The following is a 27,064-nucleotide window of genomic DNA, read 5'->3' on the forward strand; positions in this document are numbered from 1 at the left end:
AAGTTTTGCTATAGAATTGCAATAAAAATTCAAGAACTGATTATAGGAATTAATACCTAAAAATAACAAAACTACCATTATCAGGAGGTTCTTGAAATTTCGTATATATATATATATATATATATTTTTTTTTTTTAACGTTTATTTATTTTTGAGACAGAGAGAGACAGAGCATGAACAAGGGAGGGTCAGAGAGAGAGGGAGACACAGAATCGGAAATAGGCTCCAGGCTCTGAACTGTCAGCACAGAGCCTGACGCGGGGCTCGAACTCACGGACCGCGAGATCATGACCTGGGCCGAAGTCGGACACTTAACCGACTGAGCCACCCAGGCGCCCCGAAATTTCGTATATTTTTAAGACATTTGTTTTTGGCTGTTGAGCTTTCATACAAATCAATAGCCCATTGATAGTGTTACAGATATTCCCGAAATGTCTTTAAAATGAAATTCCATATTGGAATCCTGCCTTCCAATGAACTTTTATTATTAAGTGAAAATACATAAAATCTGAAGTTTCAGAGGTTGTTTTTTTTAGTGAAATGTTTTTTTGTAAGAAATACTTGAATTTTTATAGTATAGGGTAGCATGAATATTCCAAAGTAGGATTTTATACAGCAGAGATTTTTTTTCATTTTAACAGTTTTTTATTTTAAGTTGTATATCAGGTTACTTTATTCTTGCATCTTCTCAATTGCCCTATTTCTCAATTTGCCCTATTCCTTTCCTAACATGGCAAGATTTGGCTTTACGTTCAAGGATCTTTTTGTAGTCTTTGTCCAGTTTTAATCTAGTGATAACCAGCTCGCTTGGGTGAGTGCCCACAAGGACAGTTGTGCTTTTTGCCTTCTCTTGCTGAACTCGTTAAATGTAAATGATGTATTTCTTCTGTAAACCTGGACTACTTTGCCAATTTGCTGACCTTTATAGTGTCCTCACACAACCTTACTTTATCATCCTTTCGGATGGGCATGGATCGAATGTTGTACTTCTGTCTCAGCTCTTTGGAAAGAGAGGAGGATAAAATCTTCTCCGAATGTGGGGAGGTGCATTGAAATGTCTTTCATGGTTCTTGCTCTGGTTAGAAGTCACAAAGGGATTGAACTTCATTTTGGCCACTGGTGCTTCAGCAGTGGCCATAAAAGGGAAGAGAGCAACAGGGATTTTTTAATAGATCGATTTAACAACTTACATGATTCTGAGTCAGTTGTGAAGTTGGGCATTTTTATTATTCATAATTCTGTTGAAACATTTTGTGACTTGTTTGTCGATGAGCTTAATTAAGCAAACTATTAAATTTTTTTGCATGCCTTTTTAAAGTAAATGTGTGTGTATGTGTATACCTTGCTTAGGGAATAGCTTAATATGTATGGTCATTGTGTAAGAAAATAATAATGACCTTTATAATCTAAAAAGAATCAAATTGGGCCCCTGAGTTTAAGAGAAAACAAAGTTCTTCCGTTTAGTCTACTTTCAATTGAAAACAAGAATGTTAAACTCAGAAATATTATGTTTTATATTTAACATTTTTCTTCTATACCATATTACAGAAAGAACAGAGAAGAAACAGGAATCACAGAGAAGAAAATGAGAGTAGGGAAAATAAGAGATTGAGAGTCTTTGAGATAAAACAGGAAAAGATGAAATTGGAATGTTCATAAACAAGAGTTTTACTGAAAACAAGAGGGAGATAGCTGTATACAAAAAGAAGACACTATGCATATAGAAGAATTTTCATGGAGCAGTGTCACCACATACTTCTTTAATGCAATATCTATAAAATCTTATAGATGCGTATTTTTTAAATTGCAGGCAGAAGTGGATATTACCTCATTAACATTTTGTGCCTTGAGTGTGGTAATAGGCTGAAAGTTCCTCTACCTTTAATTAAATTTGTCTTTTCTGATGAATTTCTGATAATTTTCTGGTGATAAATTATATAAATTAGTAACTTTTAAAAACATTAGGTATTTATCCTCCTGTACTGACTATGTATCTACTGAGTTGCCAGTACTGTTAATAAAAAGGTAATAATTAAGAACTGAAAAGACACTAATAATTGGGAAAAGAAATTTTATATGCATGTGTATATATTATATAACCTTTTAAAGTAAAACTTATTTGCAATTTTCCTGAATATAAGAAGGAATTATTTTTCAGGTTGTCTTATTGTGGTATCTTTTAGTTTCATTTTTGCATTTTTATTAAAGGTGGGAACAGAGAAAAGATCCTCATGGTAGAACCTATTACGTGGATCATAACACTCGAACAACCACATGGGAGAGGCCGCAACCTTTACCTCCAGGGTAACGTGGCATCTTTATTCATCTCCAGTTGTGTTTTATCATACGTTTGATTTCTTAAATTTATTACAACATAAAATGATTCTTTCCTTGTGCATGTTATATTTTCCTTCATTTATTTGTGAATAATGACTGTTCAGTAAATGAGATTTGTTACATTGTATCTCTTTTACTATTAGTCTGAAGGGGCTTCCTCAAGAGGTTATCAAACACTGGCATGTGTTACTGTAGAGTAGCTGTAGAATTTTGGTTCAGTTTTAGTGCTTGTCATTCATTATATTTTAAGGAATGAAAAGCATATTTAGGAAAATTTATGTGTGTGTTCTCCAAAGGTAGTGATCTAAGCTGTATTATTTCATGAGATCTAATGACATAAGAGACGTTAGAGTAGTTCAAAGTTATGATCTAAAAGATTGATACAAGTAAAATTATATTACATTATGGCTAAAATTATAGACAGTCTTAAATGAATAAAAATATTTCTATTACACACTATATAAATTCATGCTGTTAGGCTGTATTCACAAAATTGGTCTTCCTTTTCATTTGTGCTCTTATCTTTAATAGCTCTTCATAAATATTGTGCTGATAGCTGGTTGAGTTATACTGTTTATATTCTCCTTGAACTCTCTGCCTGGACTGGCAGTACCTCCTTATTGTCTTTGCTTCTTAGAGTATGACCTTCCAGATGCAACTTAAAGTCCACCAATATAAAACACATTCAAAGTCCAGAATATTCACAAAAATACATTATTTTTATGTGATGGGTTGCTGATAGGATTCCTAAATCATTGTATAAGTTAATGGCTTATAGAAGTGTTTGTGAGAGAGGGGATGGGGGCATAATAGGAGGACCCTAGGCTTGCCTCGTCCCTCGAACATAGCTAGATAACTAAGTTAATGGCATGAATTGGCTTTATAACTGAACCCTGGAGGATGGGGAGAACTCTGGTTGGTGGAGAAATAGGGAAGGGCATTTTGTTTTGAGGGAATATTCAGAAAAAAAAGGGATGACAAAATGAAACATATACATTTGAGACCAGCAAGTAGTTGATTTGGCTATTATGTGGGCCTCTTAAAAGATCTTAGGGGAGATGAGGCTGAAATGGTGAATGGGTTCATTTTTATGCTGTGCCGGAGAGCCATGATAGGTGGAATGACATGATTCGATCTGCATTTGTGTTCAGCAGCTGTGTAACAGCAGGATGTTGGAAGACCTGTAAGAACTGAGTTGCAACCCTGAATGTAGGCAGTGGCTAGAGGGACAGATTACTAGGTATATAGTAAGCGCTCAGTAACTTATCAAGAAAAAGAGGGTGGTCAGATTGATACAGAGACTGTTCAGTCTTTGGCCCCCTTTTTAGAAATCATGTAGTGGTAGAATGGGAAGATAATTTACCTAAAAAGCAAGTTACATGTTTGTAATTTCTCTGAAGAATATCAATGTTCACATTTTTTTGAAGTTGTTTGCTCATGTCTCAGACTTGATTTTTAAATCATGTGAGTTAGGTGTTAACTAATTACTTTCCAGTTTCTTATATTAAGACATTCTTGCTTACTTTTTATTAATGCTTATCCTGTGGTAGTTGGGAAAGAAGAGTTGATGATCGTGGAAGAGTTTATTATGTGGATCACAACACCAGAACAACAACCTGGCAACGGCCTACCATGGAGTCTGTTCGAAATTTTGAACAGTGGCAGTCTCAGCGGAACCAATTGCAGGGAGCTATGCAACAGTTCAACCAACGATACCTCTATTCGGTAATTAGCACATTGTACGATATCAACACAACTTTTTCCTTCAGGCATTTGCTCTTTTTGACTTTGGTGGTTTTTAAATGTTATAGACTGTATTGCAAGACTATTTTTATTTACTCTTTAATAAGATATAAGTATTTCTGATACACATACACACTTTAAGCTTTTTTTTTTTAATTCTAGTTTACTAACATTAAGTACATACTGTTTTTGTCTTTACTAAATGGTAGTTTTCATAAATGAATTTCTTAATGAAATAATTTGTCTTTACTAACTCCCCAATCCTCCACCTTTAATTAGAATCATTTTGCTTGCTTTAAACCAAACCAGTTACCTCCTGATTTTACTTAAGGCCAGTCTTGCCATTTTCCAGCTGTTCTCATTCCCATCTCAGAATCTCAGAAACAACACTTTCATGTGTTTTGGCCTACCGAAGATATTCCTGGGGTTGGAGATGGTTTTGTCCAAAAAATCTAATGCTGTCTGAAAATTTGACCAATTGATGGTTCATTTATTGCTGTAAACAAACATCTACAAGAAGACTTGGGGTAGCGGGTAATCTCTGTTAAATAGGTTTGATCACAGGAAGTGGAAAATACAAATTTTAAGTACTGGGCATCTCTGGATAGTGTTTTGAGGCAACTTGAAAACCCAAAATGTGGAGGCTAGCAAATAGGAATTAGGGAAGACACAAAAAGAAAACCTAAATAACTTTTTTTCAGAATCCTGCCTCAGGCTGGCTCTTTCAACTCCCATTTTCTTCAGAGGTTAAGTAATAAGTTCTCATTTGCAGTCTGACCCACTCACCTGGTTTTCTGTGGCCAGCAGAGAGGGACAGGGCCAGCTTAGCCTTCATAGCGTCTCCTGCTGCCACCAGTTTCTGGTCCTTCGGTAACTTGTACAGAAATCTGTGCTAAGGTTTCACTGTTCAGCTGTATGTAGTAAACAAGAAATTATGTACTTTGTGCTTTTGTACATTATGTACTGTGTGCTTTTGCTGTCTGTATACATGAAAACCTTAGGGAAACGGCAAAATTAGGTCAGAGGGATGTATTAGAAATGTGTTCTCCTGCATAGAACACCTTTAAACAGATTGAGATGTAATTATCTAAGTATATACAAGTCTGGGGTGAAAGTCCAGAGCTAACACTACATTGGCTCAGTAATGCCACCTGGTACCCAGGTTCTTGGTACATCCTTATCATGCTTCATGCTTCACCTTTATCATACAGAGCTGTTGCCCTTTGGACTTCATTCTCTGTTGTAGGCAAGAAGAAAGGGAAAGGGGAATGAGAAGGGCAGATGACTTTTATCTAGTAAGCCCTGCCTTTTTGCTTGGAAAGGGATGCCCTTACCAGGGACTTCTGACAGTAGCTCGCTGGCCAGAATTGGTCATTCTACCAACCCAGCTGGGAATGGAATATTAGATGGATACATTTCTGCCTCGAAGAAAACAGTGGTTTGGGTGTCAAGGAGGGAGGAGTGGGAAATTGATACTGGGTAAAATTAACAGTATCTGTTATAAGGTTATAAAATATGTATCATTTTATCATATACTTTATCATTAAGAAATAATTTTTCAGGTGATAGTTTTTGTATTTGTCATTCTTACAGTATGTAAGCATGAATGTGTTTTGTATATGAATACACAAAAGATGCTAATATTAAAAGTATTTGTATAAAGATGATACTGGATTTTAATATTGGTTTTATTAATAGGCATTTGTTGAAAAAAATTTTTTAATGTTTGTTTATTTTTGAGAGAGAGAGGCAGAGCACGAGTGGGGGAGGGACAGAGAGAGAGGGAGACACAGAATCCGAAGCAGGCTCCAGGCTCTGAGCTGTCAGCACAGAATTAGGCATTTGTTTTAAAAAGAACTGATTAGTATTGTATTTCTAAACAAGTAGTTGTCATTTAAACACAATTTTCTATATGCTCTTCTCTCATTTCACTCCTGTAGATTATTATGGAAGGGCTAAGAAATTAAAATATTGATGTCAGTATTAGTTATTTCTAAGTCATCTTTAAAAAACTAGTAATTTTATCAACTGATTGACTCCTCTTAACTCATGACATGTTTAAATGTACTTTGTGTCTTGAAATAACTGTAGTCACATTCCTTTATCATTTTTTAGAAAATTATTATAAAATGTGGTTCTATCAAGTATTCGGTTTATCTCTGCTTTTATATTAAAGTACTGTTCTTTTTTTTTTTTTTTTTTTTTCCCCCCCTCGAACCCTTTCTCCAATCAGGCTTCAATGTTAGCTGCAGAAAATGACCCATATGGGCCTTTGCCACCAGGCTGGGGTAAGCTGATATGTTGTTGGTAAAAATATCTGAAGATATATGTAATAAATAGTTATTAAATGCTGTGCTCACTCTATTTTTTAGAAAAAAGAGTGGATTCAACTGACAGGGTTTACTTTGTGAATCATAATACAAAAACAACCCAGTGGGAAGATCCAAGAACTCAAGGGTATGTGTGTACTACAGCCTTACTTAAGTAATATTACATGCATCTGTAGGTATAATCAAGTAAACCTTGATTCAGATGTTTTTAGTACCTAGAAAATGTTCACCCTGTGATTATAACTTTATGTATTAGCTTACAGAATGAAGAACCCCTGCCAGAAGGGTGGGAAATCAGGTATACTCGGGAAGGCGTTAGGTACTTTGTTGATCATAATACAAGAACAACAACATTCAAAGATCCTCGCAATGGGAAGTCATCTGTGTAAGTGAAAACCTAAAGTACTTAAGTGTTGTTTAATGACATAAAAATTTAGCCTCAACTTCAGCAACAGATTGTACTCTGTCAATCAAGAAAACCTATACAAGTAATAGCTCAGTATACGTACATCTTTGCTTTATGTTACTACGGAATGAATTTGTAGTACATAATGTGTTAATGATGGCAAATATTTATCTAGTGATTATTGTATGTGGGGGATTGTTCTAAGCACTTTGTATAAACTAGCTCATTTTATTTCCCAACAGCCCCTTGAGGTGGATACTATTATTTTCCCTTTTTCAGTGCAGAAACTGAGGCTTAGGGGACATAACTAACTTGTGCAAAATCAGATGGCAAGTAATGGAGCTGGTTTCAGACCGAGGTAGTCTGTGCACAGATTTAACAGTCACATCGTGCCACTGCAGTGTGAAGGAATAAGATATCAACAAATTTGAATCTTCCAGATAAAAAGACCTTAAAGTAGAGCTCACCTTCATCCTTACTCTTAAGTGTGGTATCTTTGCATCACTAAGAAAATAGTTTTATGAAAGGTTTTTTTCAAATTTCCTACTGTCGTATCTACCCACCTACCAGCATCTGTCTTCCCTCTTAATCCTATAGGTGAACTATCATTGTTCTATCAAAGGCCAGTGCCTTTACTGGCACACTAGATCTTTCCCCCTCTTCCCATTTAATTGTTGTAGCAATTGTCATCTTTCTATCTTCCATCATCAGTTTTTCTTCCTCTGCTGAATTATTCTCATCACCTGTGATTTCTCCTAGATTGAAAACAAATAAACAGGGGTCCCTGGGTGGTGCTCAGTTGGTTAAGCAACAGACTCTTGATTCCAGCTCAGGTCATGATCTCACGGTTTGTGGGATCAACCCCTGCATTGGGCTCTGCACTGATAGCACAGAGCCTGCTTATAATTCTCTCTCTCCTCCCTGCCCACCTGCCCCCCCTCCCCACTCTCTGTGCCTCTACTGCATACACGCTGTCTCTCTAAATAAAGAAATAAACCTTTTAAAATAAAATTTAAAAAAACACAACTTTTACCTTTCAAATTCATTCCGTGAAAATTCATTTTTATTGTTGCCCCTTACAGGAAAAGTACCTGAAAGCGTTGTCTCTATATTGCTGTTTCTAATTACTCTTTCAAACAGATTACAAGGAGTTTTACTGACCCTGAACTTGTTAAGGGCACCAGCAACCTCCACATTGTTAATTGTTAATCCAGGGGTTGGTTGCAGTCCTGTCTCATTTGATTTAGGAGCATTTGACATAATACATTTGACACAATACGTTTTTAGCCATCTCAACTTCAGAGTGTGTCCAGAATCCCGTTATGTCTTACCATGTCCACTGCCACTACTTTGGTCAACTGGAGTGCACAGTGCCTCTCTGCTTTCTATCCACACCTCATATAATGTTATTCGCCATAGAGCAGCAAGTAGTAAAAAGTCATTCCTTTGCACAAAACTTTCCAGTGATTTTCATCTCAGTGAAAAGCAGATTCCTTACAATGGCCTCCAAGGCCTTAAAAAATGTGATCCCCGTTACCTCTTCAACTTCATCTCTGTTTTCTCTCCTTATTCACACTGCTTCAGCTTCACTGGCCACGTAGCTCTGCCTCAAGCACCTGGACTTTTACTTCTGGGTCTTAGCTGTTATTCTGCTCTTTCCTCAAATATGTACATGGCTTATGCCCTCCATGTTTTTGTTCAAATATTGATTTGTGAGCCCAACTCTGTTCACCCTTTTCAGGATTAAAACATCTCCCTATACGCTCTGTATCCTTTTACATTGCATTTTCCTCTCTCTCTTTAAAAAAAATTTTTTTAATGTTTATTTTTGAGAGAGAGACAAAGCATGAGTGGGGGAGGGGCAGAGAGAGGGGGAGACACAGAACCTGAGGCAGGCTCCAGGCTCTGAGCTGTCAGCACAGAGCCCGACGTGGGGCTTGAACTCACAGACTGTGAGATCATGACCTGAGCCGAAGTCAGACACTTAACCGACTGAGCCACCCAGGCGCCATTCTTGTTTTTTCTTTTTGAGGAGGAGTGGTAAGACATTTATCCCCTTCTAACACACTTCCTATATAATTTACTTATTTATTCTGTTTCTTGTTTTTCCACTTCACTGGAATATAACCTCCACAAAAACACATTATCATTACCTGTTAACACATAACACTCTCATCAACTAGAAGAGTGCCAGGTAGTAGTATGTCTTACGTAAATATTTGTTGAATGAATTCACTTGAACCTGACAACACAAGAGAACATTCTGCATCCATTACAAAATGTTCCCTAAGATCTTGAAAGTTCTTTATGTATGTATCTTAGGCTCTCCCTCAGTAGGCAGAAGACCCAGGCCTTCTCAGTGTGACTCACACCTGTCCCTTACATGCCACCCACTCTGTCTCTTCCGTCATTTACCAGTTGAGCTGTGTGACCTAGATGTCACTCATTCTTAGAAATTGATTTTGCTTTGCATACTTTCTCACCAATGTTTAGTTTGAATTGGGCTTAAGATGTGGTAGAATTTCCTTCCCTGTCTTTTCTGTCTAGAGCCTCTATCCTCCTTAGATTTAAGTTATTATCAAAGTTTTTTTTTAATAGTAACAGACTTTAATATTTCATTTAACTTTGTTACAAAAGATCCACCCATATATATATATAGTCTTACTTTTGTGTGTGTCCTCATTTTTCAGGCCTCTTAGCCCACTAAATTTATCTTCTTTCCCAGCAAATAGCTTTCCTGTGGTCATTTGTAGGACTCTGGTATACTCCACAATATTATATATCCAACTCTATTGTGAATTAACATGTTTTGTTTTGTTTTTCCTTTAGAACTAAAGGTGGTCCACAGATTGCTTATGAACGCAGCTTTAGGTGGAAACTTGCTCACTTCCGTTATTTGTGCCAGGTACTACAGTGGTAAATAAATCTTATGTTTGTAATCATTTAGTCTTATCTTTGTACTATACAAATACCATAACTTACATGATATCACGATACTATTTTTGTTTTTAGTCTAATGCACTACCCAGTCATGTAAAGATCAATGTATCCCGGCAGACATTGTTCGAAGATTCCTTCCAACAGGTAAGGAAGATTTTATCAGAATAAATAGTACAGCTTGTCAGATTATATTCTATATATCTGAAGGGAGTTACAGTTCAGAAATTTTAAACCATGAACTGCCACTCACTGAGCGTGCATTATAATAATAATCATAATAAACCCCATCATGTATACAGTGATTACCAGATGCTTGACACTGGCATCTTAGGTTTATCATTCCATTTAATTCATCCTCACAACATCCCTTTGAGATAGCTATTATCATTGTGTCCATTTTAAATAAACAGCTTCTGGAGCAAGTTGACACACTTTGACATTTATTTACTTTTCTAAGACTTTATTAACTCAAAAAAGTCTTGGTAAATACTACCAAATTAAAATTAAATCAGTATAGATACTCTCTTTCATTCAAGTTTTCCTTCAGTAACCTTAATGTTTATTCTTATCTCTTGTAGCTTTCTGTTTAAAGGTTATGATCTAAAAGAGACCTCATCTGAGCACACTAGTTTAAAATGGCAGTACCTGCTCTCCTATGAGACTTTATTCTTTTCTGTAACACTTATCTGACCCATTTTATTTGTCTCCCTTGTTAGAATGTAAGCTCCATGGTAGCACAAACTACTTCATTTACTGCTGTTATGCTAGTGCCTTGCACATTAGCAGGTATTCAGTAAACATTTGGTGAATGAATGAACGAATGGAATATGTCTACCTTTCCTGAATCATCTGCAGAATATTTAAAGATGATAAATCAGGGGTACTTGGGTAGCTCAGTTGGTTAAGTGCCTGACTTTTGATTTCTGTTCAAGTCATGATCTCATGATTGTGAGATACAGCCCTGTGTGGAGCTCTGCACCCAGTATGGAGCCTGCTTAAGATTCTCCCTCTCCCTTTCTTTCTGCCCCTCCCCCACTTGAGCATGCTCATACCCTGCCCCCCAGTATTACAATGCTAAACTAAAATTCCTTTTGTATACAGGCACACAAGGACTTTTACATAAACAAGCCCAAATAGAATAACAGCATTCCAGACTCAACAATATTCAGATCCTAGCTGAATTTTACTAGCTGTTGGAATTTGGGCATGATATTTAATATAGCTACTATCAAAAAATTTTTTGGTTTGAGTTAAGTTTTTGGTTTGAGTTAATAAATTCTTAGCTTGTTCTAAGCTCTGTTTGAGCTTTATTTTAGTAAGTATACATCCAAGTTCATGGAAGATTTACTTTGCTCTGTCCTCTGGTGTGGGGAGAATCATGGTCAATTTGATGTGCATGGTTGCCTACCAAGCGAAGTCCTGCTGGTAAGCTGTGCCATCTCCCAGACACGCCAGTCTTGGCTTCGGTTTTATCATATGTGTGGTGGAATAATTCATTTTTATTCAAAAGTAAAGCCTGTTTACTAGTATCGCTAATGTAAGCCATTAAAGACTATGAAAATTGGGTATCTGTAAATAACTCTTTGCTTTAGCTGAGTTCCTTTCCTACTGATAAATGAAATCCGTGGTATAAGCAGGACCTACAACAAGCTCTTCTCATCAAATGTTGCTAGTTACAAAAATTTGTAAGTCAGCTTTTACAAGATTTTGGTAAAATTTGGAGAGTGCAGGGGACTGAATATTTTCTAAGCTTAAAAACTTTCTGTGTCACTTTTCCTCTTGCCACTAACCCAAAGTAGAACTACCATTTAATACTAGAAGAGGGGAAAGAGATTTTAGAAAGTGAATCACAGGAGGCATAAGAGTAAGGTACATCTCTACTGGTTTGTGGAACACATCAATAGATCTCTTTAATTAAAGGCATTGTATGAGATAAGGAAATGTATAATTCTGGAAATACAAATGAAATTTAAGTTGAATGATTTTGGAAGAAACTTGCACTGTATATGAGTGTTAAAATATCCATGTTTTTGTTTTTAATTAGATTATGGCATTAAAACCCTATGACTTGAGGAGACGATTATATGTAATATTTAGAGGAGAAGAAGGACTTGATTATGGTGGTCTAGCAAGGTAAAATAAAAACACATATCTGCTTTGCAATAAATATATCTCCATTGTAGTGGATGTATTCTTGAAAAGATACATTTTTTCAGTAGCAATCCAGAGTTATTTTTAGAAACAAAAATTAAAATATTAGCACAATTCTAGAGGTAACCATTATTATTCCTGTCTTGGTTATCCTTTACATTTTCTCTGCATAGAAATAAATTTGTATGTATGTGTGATATAGTACCTATGCTGTTTTTTGGGTGTTTTTTTTTTTAACAGCTGTTAACAGCTGTTAATATAACAATGCAGTAACTTGATTTTATCATTTTATATCGACATATTTTCCTATCATATATGGAGATAATACTCTCCTTTATTTTAATGGCACTGATACTCTTATTTAATGTCTGCATAATATTGTATGCAGATATCATAATTAATAGATCAACATGCATAAGGTTTTTACTATTCTAACAGTGTATGTTGGTTTTATGTTTGTGTTTTAATCCAGTATGGATCCTTTTGAGAATAGTTTTACATTTATGAAATACATTGTTAACAGAAAATGTGAAGCAATATGATGGGAAATCCTTTTAATTTCAATTTTTTTAATGAAAACCTTAAAAAATGTTTGCTTCACCCAAACCTAATTTGAAAGCAATTTATTTTTCAGCAGAACACACCTTCCTTAAATCTTTTAAAAGAATTAAACTTGCTTTTCATAGAAACACATCTTTTAAACCAATATGTCATAGTTGTACAGAATTACAAAATCACAACTTTAGTACAGTGAACAAAAACAGAAATAGGTGGGAGCATATATGTGGAGTTACCAGATTTGGTTAGTTAGCATATTTTCTCATCCTGTGAATTATTAAGCTTTTTCAGAAAGGAAACTAAATGTTCATATTACATCTATTTTGATTTATCTCAATTTCAGAAAATTTCAGACATTAAAAAGAAAGGTAGACGTTAGAAATGAAATGTGTTATTTTTAAAATGTCTGACTTTATAATACTCCTATTCTTGTCTGCACTCATACTTACCTCATTGGTTGGGTGTAGTTTTATATTTTGACATTTTAATGCATTTAGCCAGTTACTCCATAGTATGATTTTCTTATTCTCAAATTCTTAATTTTGATTCATGTATTAGTTTTGGTTTATTCAAGAGTTTACAAGGGTGATATACTCCTTTAGTTTTGCATATTTGAAAATGTGTTTTTGTGCTTTTGTATATAAACAACGTCACTAGATATAAATGTCTTATGCAACACTAGTTTGTCCCCTTCTCTGTAGACCTTGCTTCACTGTCTTCTAGCATCGAATGGTACAGCACTGTGAAGTGGAAAGCCAGCACCTTAGAGGAAACTTTTTTCTTTGGATGCCCACACAGTCCTTTTCCTTGAAGTTCATTAATTCATTAATTGTTGATTGCTTTATATCTTTTCTTAGGAACCTATTAAGATCTTTCTTAATTTAAGGGAAATTTTCTTCTATTATGTCTTTGAATATTTTTTCTGTTCCATTTGTTCCATTTTTCTTCAGGAACATCAGTCATGGGTATGTGGAATCTTCTTTGTCAGTCCTACCTGTCTGTCATCTTTTCTCTGATTATTTTTATCTTTGTGCTTTTCTATTTTGTTTTGATTTCTCAAACCTATCCTCATGTCACTGTTTGCAGTACTGCCCTACATTTTGTTGCTTCTAATGTGATTTTTCTTCATTAGTGGCTTTACTGTTTTCTTCATTTTCTTCTCTAGGCTCTGTTAGCTCATCTGTTGTCTCATAATTTTTTTAACCTCTTGTATCTCTTTAGTTTATTAGAAAGTATAGAAAAGGATATGTTGAAAGTGAACTCTTCCACCTCTTATTAATTAGAATTTTTTCTTCTTTTAATGTCAGGGTATATAGGTCAGATACCATGTTATACATAAACATTCTTCTTTTAAATGTATTCCGTTTTCTCTGGGCTTCTAGTTTGCTAAAAGTGATCTGCCGCAACTGGAAATTCTATTTCTGGTTTTTCTGTGTCTAAACACGTTCTCACAGATCCGTCAGCCCTTTTCCCTGGGGACATGTCTTACCTCAGCCTTGTCACAGTGGGAAGTCACTTAGTTCAACTACTATGTTGGGACTGGATTTAGTTTTGTGGCTTAGTGTTTATCATTTCTTAGTTGATTTTGTTTAGGGAAAGACTGCCTTCTCTACCTGTCAGACAGTTTCTGAGATTGTATTTTTAAAGCTTTAGAACAGTGTTTGTAAAAAGGCTTCCAGGCCAGATCTAGCCTGCCTAGTAATAGCCCCCACTGTGATTAAAAATTTTTTTTTTCAATTATTTGATACATTAAAGAAAATCACTCAATTATGCTTAAGAATCAAGATTTCTGGGTTCTCTTTAAAAACCGTAGACCCATGTTGGCAGCTTCTCACGTGGCATCAATTGGCTGAATCTGAGTAGCTGATTCAGTCCTATAGAGTAGTATACACTCTTTTTCACTCTGTGCCCACCATTCCCCTGTCATCTAAGGACAATGATTATATGCCCAGAAATAATTCTTCCTTAAAACTGGTAATAACTTTTATTAGGGATACAGTGAAGAATGGGAGATTGGGGCTAGGTAGAGAATTGGAGGCTGTGTACAGAAGGAAGCCACTTGCTAATCACTGTAAGCATTTGAGCTTGGAACCCTGCTTTAGAAGCAATTACCGTTGAAGAGAATCTTGCAAATTGGGTTTATTTTGATATGTAAATTATTAATCTCTTATCTATTTGGATCTCATATGTATTGGACTTTGCTACATGAGGCAAAATTGATGGTAAAAAGTTAGAGAATGCTTATCACATTTAAAGGTTTCATCTTTTAAATTTTTGTTTCATTTGTAATACACTGACAATAAAAACTGTTCCTTAGCATCAGTGCGGTGTCTGTCAGTATCAACAGCAAATACTTATTAAAGCCTATTGCGTATAGATCCTAAAATGCCTATGAGTCGGTTACAAAAATGTATGTAAAGACGTGGCTTTTGCTTTTGAGGAGCTTATAGTCTAGTGGATGGGCAGGTCATGTATAGGAAAATGAATAATATTGTGGTTGTTACCACAATACCACAGAGTACTCAGTGATTGATACAAATAAATATGTTGAAAATTGCTTCGAAAAATTGCTTAAATGGGATGGATCTACGTTGTGCTGAAAGAAAAAGTGGGACCTACATAGGCTGGCTTGACACTGAGGAGACATAGCCAGATGAAAGTATGGCATAAAAATAAGCATGTTACCTGTGAGTGGCACTGAGTTTGTAGTCTGGCATCATAAGAACTGCAGGTAACTGACTGGAGGGCCAGATCATAGGAAGACTTAACTGGAGGGCTGAGGAATTGGGCAGCCAAGTTACTACAGGCTGTTGAGCAGAGGTATGATATGTACATGGGTGTATTTAGGTTTGTTTTTAAATTCATGTATGTATGAAAGCTAAAAAATTATCTTTTCTTTTAGAGAATGGTTTTTCTTGCTTTCACATGAAGTTTTGAACCCCATGTATTGCTTATTTGAGTATGCTGGCAAGAACAACTATTGTCTACAAATAAATCCAGCATCAACCATTAATCCAGACCATCTTTCGTACTTCTGTTTTATTGGCCGCTTTATTGCTATGGTGAGTCCTGATTTTCCATTATTTATTTATTCATTTATTTACTTAAACTTGTTTATCTCAGAAGCATTGTAGAGAAGACTAAAAAATGATCCGCATTATCCCTTATATATATTCCCAAACTTTGTTACCAAGGAAGTCTGCCTAGAAAGGAGAATACCAAAATACAATTTATTTTTTGAGTACCTATATGAAATCAAGATTATGAATACGAGGATTATTGATGTAGCCTTTTGGTCTTTAAAAGTCCTTTTATTTTATAAATTAAAGCATAATTATAGTGTGACTACTTTTGTATAAAAGGAAAATCTGAGTTGTATAACATTTGGACTTGACTGATGTGCTGGGAGTTTTCAGAGCTTTACAGAAGCTCTTGTGGTGTGGAACTGTTGTCTTTTCAGAAGTGTTTGTATTTGTACTTTCTTACCTGTTTATTCACTCAGCAAATATTTATTGAGCACCTACTATAGCGTGGTAGTATGACAGAGGTGAAACCATGATAAAAAGACATTGTCCCCGTTCACTCTCTAACCCTTCTGTTAGAAGGGTTAACACATAACAAATACAGAATAACACATAAGTATGTGCCGAGGAACAAGGAGTGTTGCTTTTTTATACGGCTCGATTAGAAGTGGCCTCTCTGGGGCGCCTGGGTGGCGCAGTCGGTTAAGCGTCCGACTTCAGCCAGGTCACGATCTCGCGGTCCGTGAGTTCGAGCCCCGCGTCAGGCTCTGGGCTGATGGCTCGGAGCCTGGAGCCTGTTTCCGATTCTGTGTCTCCCTCTCTCTCTGCCCCTCGCCCGTTCATGCTCTGTCTCTCTCTGTCCCAAAAATAAATAAACGTTGAAAAAAAAAAATTAAAAAAAAAAAAAAAAAAAAAAAAAAAAGAAGTGGCCTCTCTGAGGTGTCACACATGAACATAAAAGTGAAAGCAAAGAATTGAATGATGCATATATCTTGGAGAATAACATTCTAGACATAAGGAAGAGCAAGAAAAAGTCTCCAAAGTGTAGTTACATTTTTGATTGGGAAATGGCATGCCTGGAGCAGAGTATATGAGAGAGAATGTGGTGGGAGATGGGGTTCAAAGGTACTGTGTGGGACCTCTAGGAAATTCACTTAAGGGTTGTGAGCAGGAAATAACATGATCAAAATAACATGATCTGACTTAGCTTTTATGAAATTTATCTTGCTGCTGTGTAGGAAAGAGACTATAATTGCGTGCAGAGGAGAGCAACAGTAGAAGCAGAGAGACCATTTATGACAATCCACGTGAGAGATGATAGTGGCTTTGGACTTAAGTGGTGTAGCAGTTGAGATCATCGTGAGAAGTGGTTTGGATTCGGGGATATATTCTGTAGTTAGAGTTAATAGGGTTTTCAGACAGCTTAGATGCATAGTGTGAGAGAGTCAAGTATGGCGTCAAAATGTGTCTGGTTGCAGTGGCTGTCTCCTAAGGTGGCACAGCTGTGGCAAGAGCAAATTTGGGGGATTGGGAAAAATCAAGAAACTGGATTTGATTTGTTAAGTTTTAGATACCTATAGATCCAAATGGAGATGTAGAGTAGGTGGATATAGAAGTCTGGTGATGAGAGGGTATCTAGATAGATAGGGCTTTGTGATCTTTTAAGGAATAAGTGTGGACAGAGAAGAAGGTCAAGGACATTGCAGGTCAAGGAGATGAGAAGGAACCAGCAAAAGAGCCGAGGCCGTGGAGGAGGTAGGAGACTCAAATAAGAACCTTGCTAGAAGATGAGGGAAGATGATCAGCTATGTTGGTTCTGGTAGGCTGAGCAAGATGAGGTATGGGAAGCAACCATTTGATTTGGCCAGGGGAAAGGCATTCCGGGAGCAGTACAGAGGAATGGTTGGTGGGGGTGAAATCCAGAGAGAATGGAAGAGGAAATGGAGACAACAAATATAAACCTTTTAAGGAAGTTTGCTTCCTTTTAGGGAAATTGGGCAGTGTCTAGAAATAAATAAGGAATGGGTGGGGAATAAACCATTTATCTGCAGATGATGATGGCCAAGTTAGAGGAAAGAATTTGGTGAGGTCACAGAGATAGGGACTATGGGAGCAATGACCTTGAGTAGGAGAGATGAAGAGATCTGTGTAGTCCACATAGGAGTAATAGATGACTTAATACAGTAAATAGATTCAGTTGCTTATAGTGAGCAGATCTGATGGAACACATAAAAATTCTCTTCTGATGGCTTCTTTTCCCTCACTGAAATAGACAGCAAAATCATAGGCTCAGTGGGAGTGGGGAAAAAAGTATTTGAGGAATGAAGTAGTCATCTGGGAGAGTGAATGTAGTGGGGCATTAGGATTACCAGGTAGCACTAAGCTCCCACTCGAGGTTGTTGGTCATGAACCAGTCACCATGGTTGTATATGCATTTCTAGCATGTTTCAGCGCCCAGACACAGGCAGGGAGTAGGTTAAGAATTGTGTTTAGCAGGGTTTTATATTTTGCCAGAAATTCATTGAAGGGAAGCTGGGTTTGGAGGTATACGAGGGAGTGATTTTAATGACTGATGGTGGAATCAAAGTTGAATAAGGGGAGAAATAACTTTTTTGAGAAGCTGAGAAACAGTGATAAGTTTCTATGTATTTTTTAGATCCCAGTGGGGTCAAAAGTTGCAGGTATCACTGCAAAAGGCAGTGAGCTGGCAAATTAGGTGGTGGTTGAAATTGAGTTTGTGAAGAAATACAGTGGTTGCTAATAACAGTATCTAAGGTATGATATGATGTCAAGAACGTTTAGCTAAATGAAAAACTAAGATCACTGAAAGGACTAAAAAGTCAGGAAAGTAAGAGAATCATCATTATAGATGTTAGACTGTCCAAAATTATTTATGACAGTAGCACAGAAGAACACAGCATTGATGGAGTAACAAGGAGAAACCCAGAGATCTAGGGATGATAGCAGTGAAATGCGGACAGGGGTGGGGTGGTTAGCCACCAATGACAGTGTGAAGGCATGAGCTTAAAGACAGGCAGATTTAGGGAGGAGGAAATAGTAATGAAGAGCAACGTATGCCTTACTTCCAGGCCTGGTGACATGGGGATGGGAGAGAAACAGCACCCCTTTGGGAGGACGTAGAAGCGGAGTCCTCAGAAAAACACTAGATTTTTGTTAAGCAAGATGCTAAAGGATCTTCAAAGAATGATTTGAGTATATGAGTGATTTTGCTGATGGATCACGAGCCTCACAGGGTAGAGCATAGAGATGGTTTTGGGAGTTAGGGGAGGTGTGAGAAATGGAATTAGATTTTTAGATGGATGGGCAGTTGGTGGCGAGAATTGGGGTGCTGAGGGGATCTGGCGCTTCCTGCTTTGGCTGTTGTGAGCAGGTGTGAAAGCAAATGCTGTTAGTCCTGGAAATCTCTTAGGCAACTGTGGTCAGAAGAGGCGTGAAGAAGAGGTCTTGCCAGGTGCGTGCAAGGGAGTGCTGAGGCTCCTTCTGTATTTCTGCATCCAATTAGGTTAATTTAATTTATAAAACACTGGAAAGAGTGGGGGTTTTGGTACTGTTCTTTTATTTTCCTTATAGTTATCAATAGGACATGATATAGTTAAGTGTTTGTTATTTAACTCTGTCGTTTGTTTTTCATACTTAGCATTTTATATAATTGGTTTTCATGATTTACACTGGTTACTTATTTAAGTGCTTATTTTGGCCTGTGAAAATCTCATGGCCTGAGAAATCTCATGATTTCTCTGTTATTGTGTGCTTTGAATAAGAAAATTACTGTTTTATAAATTTTTAAGTAAAATTTTTTGTTTTTCTTGGCAGGCACTTTTTCATGGGAAGTTTATTGATACTGGTTTCTCTTTACCATTCTACAAGCGTATGCTAAGCAAAAAACTGACTATTAAGGATTTGGAGTCTATTGATACTGAATTTTATAACTCCCTTATCTGGATAAGGTTTGAAGATTTGTCTTTCAGTAAGGCATTTTCTTGAAGACAATTTAGATATCTGGTTAATTAGTCCATATATGTTTTTATCACCCAGAGACAACAACATTGAAGAATGTGGCTTAGAAATGTACTTTTCTGTTGACATGGAAATTTTGGGAAAGGTTACTTCACATGACCTGAAGTTGGGAGGTTCCAATATCCTCGTGACTGAGGAGAACAAAGATGAATATATTGGGTAAGGTGATATACTTGGTTGGCCTTAATTTCTAGAACTTCTAAAGCATGTCAGAACTAACAACTCTGTCTGTACCCTTCATTTGATTCCACGTTCACTCCTCTGGGAAGCTGTTCCACATTCATTCCCCCTTTCACGTATCCTTTTCTGTCATTTGCTCTCTACTCAATCTTCATCTCAGTTTATAAACATGCTCTCACAGGACTAAAAAATTCAAATGTACTAAAATAACTTCCCTTGCCTCTCATGGCTTAACATTTATTTAAGTTCTTCTCAACAGTACCAATCAGTGTTCTAGAAATGAGAATAGTGACCTTCAGTTTCCCACTCCCGCTTGCTATATGCATTCCCATCTTTGTCCAGATCAAAAATTATAGAACATTGGTGCTAAAAAGGACTTTGCAAAGACTGTGCAGTTTCATTATTTCTAGATGAAGAACCTAGGGTGCTCTGTTATAACGGTAGTAGCAAAGCCCAGCCTGTAGCCCAAGCCGTGACCAGTAATCTAATGCTCGATTCCTCTTCCATCTCACGTTTCCTCTTTAACTTTTTTCACAGTGCCCACCACAGCCTCTGTTTTGAAACTGTTCCTTTGAATCCCGTGATCTGCACCTCATGGATTTTCTTTAATTTCTCTTTAACGATGGTTATCTAAAACTCCTTTTCCTAAATGTGGATATTTTTCCAAGGTTCTTTATTCAACCTGCTTCTCTAAATAGACTGGCACCATGGCTTCAGTTTTCTAATAAAGTAATATCTGAACTTTAGAAATAATTTCCAGGTAGATCCATACTTTTCCATGAAAGAACCAGATAATATTTTAGGCTTGTGAGTCGCATACAATCTCTCTTGGAACTATTCCACTCTGCTGTTGCAGCACAAAAGCACATAGATAAAATATGAACAGATACGTGTTGCTATCTATGTTTCCAACAAAATTACTGTGGACTCTGAAATTTGATTTCATATAATTTTCAAGTCAGATAATCTTTGAATATTTTCTCAATCATTTTTAAAAAGTAAAGACTATTCTTAGCTTACATGCTGTACAGAAAACAGGTGATGGGCTGGATTGGGCCCATGGGCCATAGTTTGTCAACTCCTCAACTACTAAATCAAGTTAAAATCAAATTTCTTTCTGTTATTTTTCCTATTGCCTTACTTGGCCTTGTTATCTCTATTAATGGTACTACCCTTGGATTCTTGGTGCCATCATCGTCTCAGACTTTATGTTCTTGATATTTGTTTCAAAAATGGGATCGTATCATACTCTCTAGCTTGCTTTTTCCATCCTCTAGGTCAGTAGAGATAGACCTAACACATTTTCTAATAGATAAATTATGGTATACCCATTCTATAGTAGTCCTTTCTGCTAGTAAGTGTCATTCAGATTGTGTCCAGTTTGGGGCACTACAAACAGGCAAAGAAAACTTCCTTAAGTAAAGCTGTGTGTATCTGCTGCTTTTGTCTTTGTGGCATAGATTTCTAAAGTGAGGTAATTTCGTCAAAGACTGTTTAATTGATGTATTGCTTTTGCAAAAGGACATAGCTAACAATCCTTTCTTCCCTTTTTAACCCATAAAATTGCTATGGCCTTTCAATTTCACATCCTTAATGTCTCTTTGCCTATTAAGTTAATGCAGCTATTCCAGTGTGGCATTCTAGGCCTCTTCCTATTTTTCTGCTTAATTAGTTTTCTCTGAGAGGAGAAAACCAGTTTAATAACTGATTTTCTTCTTTATGTATCTTTATATTCTCTGAGGTATTTTTGTTTTGCTTCTTTGTCATATAGTGAGCATTTATTACTCGTATTGTAAATAGCTAAATTGTTTTTTCCATTTTGAAAACAGTATGTTTCCAAAGATAGTTCCATAAGGCGCTGGGCTTTTTGTATTCAAGCCATAAGCTTTCCACAGAAACCAACCATAGCTATTAAATAGCACATCCGAAGCATTTTTAAAATGCTGTCAATGTTTTCAAATATCAAAAGCAGATTAAATAAAATTTCATCATATAAAGGCCATATTTAGTTTGCTACTTTATATTTTATATTTTGTGTTAAGGTGATAACTGGTTTTTAAAGAGTTGCCCATGTAATACCTGTTATATAAGAGTTGATATCTAATCTTGAATATAACAATTTTTGCTTAATTGTTTCAGTTTCTGAAACAATAACAGACTTTAATCTTGTTTTTTTTTTAATCTTGCTCTTTAAAATTATGTAAGAATACTATTCTTTTTTAATTGTGATATTTTGGTTTTAGTGTACCGCAGTTAATCTCTGAGTAAATGAATGGTAGAGAGATGTATGAAATGCTGTCAGAATCCAAAGTGGGATTGATTCTGCTAGGACTCAGGAAAGTTTTTCCCACGGCATTGCATGTTAGGTCTGAAAAGATGGAGTGCTTTTTGGAGGGAGGGAAATAGCAAAAGCAGAGGAATTGAGGTATTAAAGGGATTAGTTTATCCCAAGAATCTACAGCCACAGAGGAGATATAGTGGCTAGCTAGGAGCCTTGAATGGTAGCCAGATTTGCATTAGTCTAGGGAAACTTTTATGTCTAAGAAACCTGGATTTTTGCTCTAATAGGAGAGTCATCAAAAACAAACGAAAACTAAGATGAAATGATCAGAATTATTTCTGGAAGGCTAATCCTAGCATCTTTGTGGAGGATGAATTGGGAGGGATGGATGGAAGGGCGGGGGGGAGTAGTTAGAGATCTGAACATAGTTAAAAGGCTCTTTCAAACTTCTGGTAGTTGGTATTGTAGACCTACCTGAAACAGGTGAGGTAAAAATGAGGGAATGGATTTTTGAGGATATTATAGGAATAGAATAGTTCAGATTCAATGATTGAATTACATGTAGTGGGGGAAATACTAGTAAATGAAATATTTGAGGTTTCTGAATTGGTTAACAGTTGAACATGTTAATTATCTTTAAGTAGTAAAGAGCTAGAAAAGAAAAGGCAGAGAGCTCAGTGATGCCAACATTTATGGACCAGTGAAACCAATGAAAGGAACAAAGTAGCTAAGTCAGTTAAGGAGTGGTGGTATTGTCAGATCAGAGAACTCTCTGAGGGTTAGGAATGCTAACACCCAGTGTTACAGGAAGTTCATGCGGCAGGAGTAATTTTGAAGAGGGCATTGGGCTTGGCAATTGAGACTTCTTTGGTGACAAATGTGAAGAGATTTGTTTATCCCCCAGCGTGAAATCTTGAAAACCCAGACCATTACAGTGGTTTAAAATTTGGATGAATAGAGCTGAGAAGTGGAGACAGGATAGAGTACTCTTCTAATAGGAGTGGTGGTAAAGAGCAAAGACAGTAGTTAAAAGCAAACACTGGGTTGAAGGGAGGGTTTTGGAAAATAATGGTCTGAGCATCCATGTGGGCAAATGGGAAGTGGGGTAGGAAGGTAGAGTTGAGGGCTTGGGCAAAAGAAGGTGAGTTATTGATGAAGAAAATTGTAGAGGCAGCAATGATGAAAAGTTTGCCTCAGCAGAGAATAAAATCAGCTTCCTTTGGGACACGGGAAGAGGCGTTTGGAAGGGGAGGAATGTGGATAATCGCCTTTCCCTTTGTCTGCTGTTTCTGGTGTCTTCTCCTCATCAGTAGTCTGTGCTGCTTCCACAGGGACCTCCAGACCCACCTACTGTCAGGGCCCCTTGTATAGATTCTGCGTCACTATACAGATTCTCTTCCTTACTTCTTTTTATTACACTTCCCTCCTGTACGTCTGTATTATATGTCTCCTCGGAATGTTTCTTCTCATCTTTTCTATTCTTTTAGGAAATCTTTGTGTTCTCTCTAATGAATTAACATGTAAAGAACCAGTTCCCCAGCTTTAAGCCTTCTCAGACAGAGGGACCATACCGCATTTAAGCATATCGCCTGCAGACAGACTGTTACCGAGACTTTCTTTCCCCGCTTTCCCCGCTGTGCAAGGCTGAGTCAGAGTTCTCAAGTCTCCCTTAGCAAATGGTTTGCTGGGAGGAGAACCTGTTGAATGACTGTAGCCTTTCCCTTACTGTGTCAGTTAGACAATATCTGGAATTATTTGTTACACATGAACAGGAAATAGTAAGTGTTGAACTGTGGCTGTCTTACTGACAAATAAAGAACTTCCTATTTTGAAAAGCATCCTTTCTAGCCACAGATGTGCTAGAACTGATTTCCTCATGGAGAAACATGTTATATACATAAACACACAAACATGTATATGTTACATATGTATGGTATATTTGGAAAAAGAGACAGAATTTTAGAAGTAGTTGGTGTTTCTAAGCTTTTACCTCACATGCAGATTAACTATTTTTAAATATTGTTTTTATTTTCAGTTTAATGACAGAGTGGCGTTTTTCTCGAGGAGTGCAAGAACAGACCAAAGCTTTCCTTGATGGTTTTAATGAAGTTGTTCCTCTTCAGTGGCTCCAGTACTTTGATGAAAAAGAATTGGAGGTTAGGCTTTTTTATTATGCTGTTTAGAAAATGTTAATGGGAGGAGGGACTGTTTTTGCGCTTCTACAGGATGTCCACACATTTTTAAATGATGTGGCACAATCTTGAGTTCTCTTATCCATCTCAGTGTTCAGGATGTATTAAAATCCCAGCATGGGGTGATGGTCTTAAGTTCTCTAAACCATGATGATGTCATGGGCACAAAGTCATTAATCAGTGCCCCCTATCCTGAAGAATGAGTTCAACCTTGTTAATAACTTGGGGAACTTAATAAAATCCTGGGTTTGTAGTGAGTTGCCCCAAAGATCAGTTTTTTAAGTCATGAGTTCTTAGTGGTCTTAACTGTATTCAGACTTATTAGAAGTATATCAGAACTTCTTTTTTTGGAGGGATGTGGGAAAGTACACACGACAAAATTTACCATTTTGAATATTTTTAATTGTACAGTTCAGTAATGTTAAGTATATTCCCATTATTGTGCAACCAATCTCCAGCACTTTTTCATTTTGCAAACCTGAAATTCTATACAGGTCCCCATTTCTCCTCCTTGGCCCCGCCATTCTACTTTCTATGAGTTTAACTACTCTTGGTGTCTCCTGTAAGTGAAATAATGCAGTATTTGTCTTACTATGACTGGCTTATTTACTTAACATAATGTTCCTCATAGTTGATTCATATTGTAGCATGTGTAAGAATTCCTTCCCTTTTTAAGGCTGAATAGTATTCCATTGTATGTATATATCTATACATTTTGTTTATTCATCAGTCAATGGATATTTGGGTTGCTACTACCTTTTGGTTTACCGTAAATAAAACTGCCATGAACATGGATCTATAGATATCTCTTAGAGAGTCTGTTTTCAGTTCTTTTAGATGTATACTCAGGAGTGGTATTGGTGAATCATATAGTAAATCTATGTTTAATTATTTGAGGAACTACCACACTTCTGTAGTGGCTGTACCATTTTACATTCCCACCAAAAGTGTGCACAGGTTCCAGTTTCTTCACATCTTTGCCCACACTTGGTATTTTCTGTTTTATTATAGTAATGGGTATAAGGTGATATCCCATTGTGGTTGCGATTTATATTTCTCTAATGATTAGTTATGGTGAATTCTTGAAGTCTTCTTTCCCCATATAGATTAGAACACAAGGCAGGGCTGTAGGGAAAGTCCTTGGTATTTCTTCTCTGCCTCCTTTGGGTATAGTGTTTTAACTTTAGCCATCTTTGGTTCCTCTGTTAAGACACCATAATCAAATGTGCATATAAAAAGTTAGCATGATGATTTTATATACAGTAATATTCCCTTATAGAAATTTGCCTTCTGGTAACTGACAAGTATATGAAAATAAGGACTTTGAGCCTGGATGACATGCAGACTCTATAAATCTGGCTAACATCTCTTTCTTAATAGCTTGACTACACAGATTAGCAGAAACACATCAGAAGAATAGAATGGAAGATATCAGTATTTAATCTTTTTTTTAAATCACACACTTCATTAAGAATCTGAAGAAAATTAAATAATTTTGTGTCTTCAAAATGTATACACCTAAAGTATTCTATACCATTAAGAGCTCCTATTTTAACACTTTTCCAAAGAAGACATCCAGATGGCTAACAGACATGTGAAAAGATGCTCAACATCACTCATCATCAGGAAAATACAAATCAAAACCACAATGAGATACCACCTCACACCTGTCAGAATGACTAAAATTAACAACCCAGGCAACAACAGATGTTTGTGAGGATGCAGAGAAAGAGGAAGGAACTCTTTTGTACCGCTGGTGGGAATGCAAACTGGTGCAGCCACTCTGGAAAACAGGATGGAGGTTTCTCAAAAAATTAAAAATAGAGCTACCCCACGACTCAGCAATTGCACTACTAGGTATTTATCCAAAGGATACAGGAGTGCTGATTCAAAAGGGCATATACACCCCAATGTTCATAGCAGCACTGCTGACAATAGCCAAAGTATGGAAAAAGCTCAAATGTCCATCAACTGATGAATGGATAAATAAGATTTGGTATATCTATACAATGGAATATTACTTGGCGATGAAAAAGAATGAAATCTTGCCATTTGCAACAACATGGATGGAACTAGAGTGTATTATGCTAAGCAAAATAAGTCAGAGAAAGACAAATATCATATGATTTCTTCACTCATGTGGAATTTAAGAAGCAAAACAGATGAACATAGGAGAAGGGAAGCAAAAATAAGATAAAAACAGAAAGGGAAACAAACCATAAGAGACTCTTAAATACAGAGAACAAATTGAGGATTGCTGGTGGGGTGTTGGGTCGGGGGGATGGGCTAAATAGGCGATGCGCATTAAGGACGGCATTTGTTGGGATGAGCACTGGGTGTTATATGTAAGTGATGAATCACTAAATTCTGTTCCTGAAATCATTATTATATTATATGTTAACTAACTTGGATTTAAATTTTTTAAAAACTAATAAAAAAGCTCCTACTTTGGAGGCACACCTAGTGAAAGAGGGATATTACAGCCAGAGTCCAACATTAGAGCAGAGATGAAACTAAGACAGTAGATCTGAAAGGGTATGAAGAGACGCATACTTTCATATAGCCCTTGGTAGATACAGTTGTCTCATGCATAGCCCTGTGAAATAGTTTGACCATATGTTAGTTTCCTTTTACATATAAGGGGACTAAAGCTCTTAGTGTTACTGATTTGCCTTTAGTTCATGGTACAGAACTGTGAGAAAATATAGATCTTTTTTGTTGTTATTTTTGCTTTATCTTGATTTTTATTGTTCTTTTACATCCATTCATCATCTCTCTTAACCATGAATAATACCACAATAATGGGCATGTATACCATTATTGAAAATAATGATTATTGATAATCATGCCCCTTTACAAGTTAAAATGTTTCAACTATGAAGATG

At 36.5% G+C, this 27,064-nt stretch overlaps 1 protein-coding gene and 1 pseudogene across 8 annotated transcripts in view; one reads left to right on the forward strand and one right to left on the reverse strand.

Annotated features, from left to right (window-relative positions):
* Nucleotides 1–27,064, forward strand: part of WWP1 (WW domain containing E3 ubiquitin protein ligase 1) — a 142,059-nt gene that overhangs the window by 95,979 nt on the left and 19,016 nt on the right. For 7 of the 8 annotated variants that reach the window (XM_043601311.1, XM_043601306.1, XM_043601309.1 and 4 more), the window contains 12 exons: nt 2,209–2,304; nt 3,888–4,062; nt 6,314–6,368; nt 6,453–6,537; nt 6,667–6,795; nt 9,646–9,721; nt 9,829–9,900; nt 11,801–11,889; nt 15,368–15,527; nt 19,323–19,456; nt 19,545–19,685; nt 24,023–24,143. In XM_043601311.1, coding sequence (XP_043457246.1) covers nt 2,209–2,304; nt 3,888–4,062; nt 6,314–6,368; nt 6,453–6,537; nt 6,667–6,795; nt 9,646–9,721; nt 9,829–9,900; nt 11,801–11,889; nt 15,368–15,527; nt 19,323–19,456; nt 19,545–19,685; nt 24,023–24,143 — 1,333 coding nt within the window. The remainder of the gene's footprint in view (nt 1–2,208; nt 2,305–3,887; nt 4,063–6,313; nt 6,369–6,452; nt 6,538–6,666; nt 6,796–9,645; nt 9,722–9,828; nt 9,901–11,800; nt 11,890–15,367; nt 15,528–19,322; nt 19,457–19,544; nt 19,686–24,022; nt 24,144–27,064) is intronic. The other variant, XM_043601312.1, reaches the window with a different exon arrangement.
* Nucleotides 304–1,108, reverse strand: LOC122495563 (annotated as a pseudogene).

This window comes from Prionailurus bengalensis, chromosome F2 (assembly GCF_016509475.1).
Source record: "Prionailurus bengalensis isolate Pbe53 chromosome F2, Fcat_Pben_1.1_paternal_pri, whole genome shotgun sequence".
Classification (NCBI taxonomy): Eukaryota; Metazoa; Chordata; class Mammalia; order Carnivora; family Felidae; genus Prionailurus; species Prionailurus bengalensis.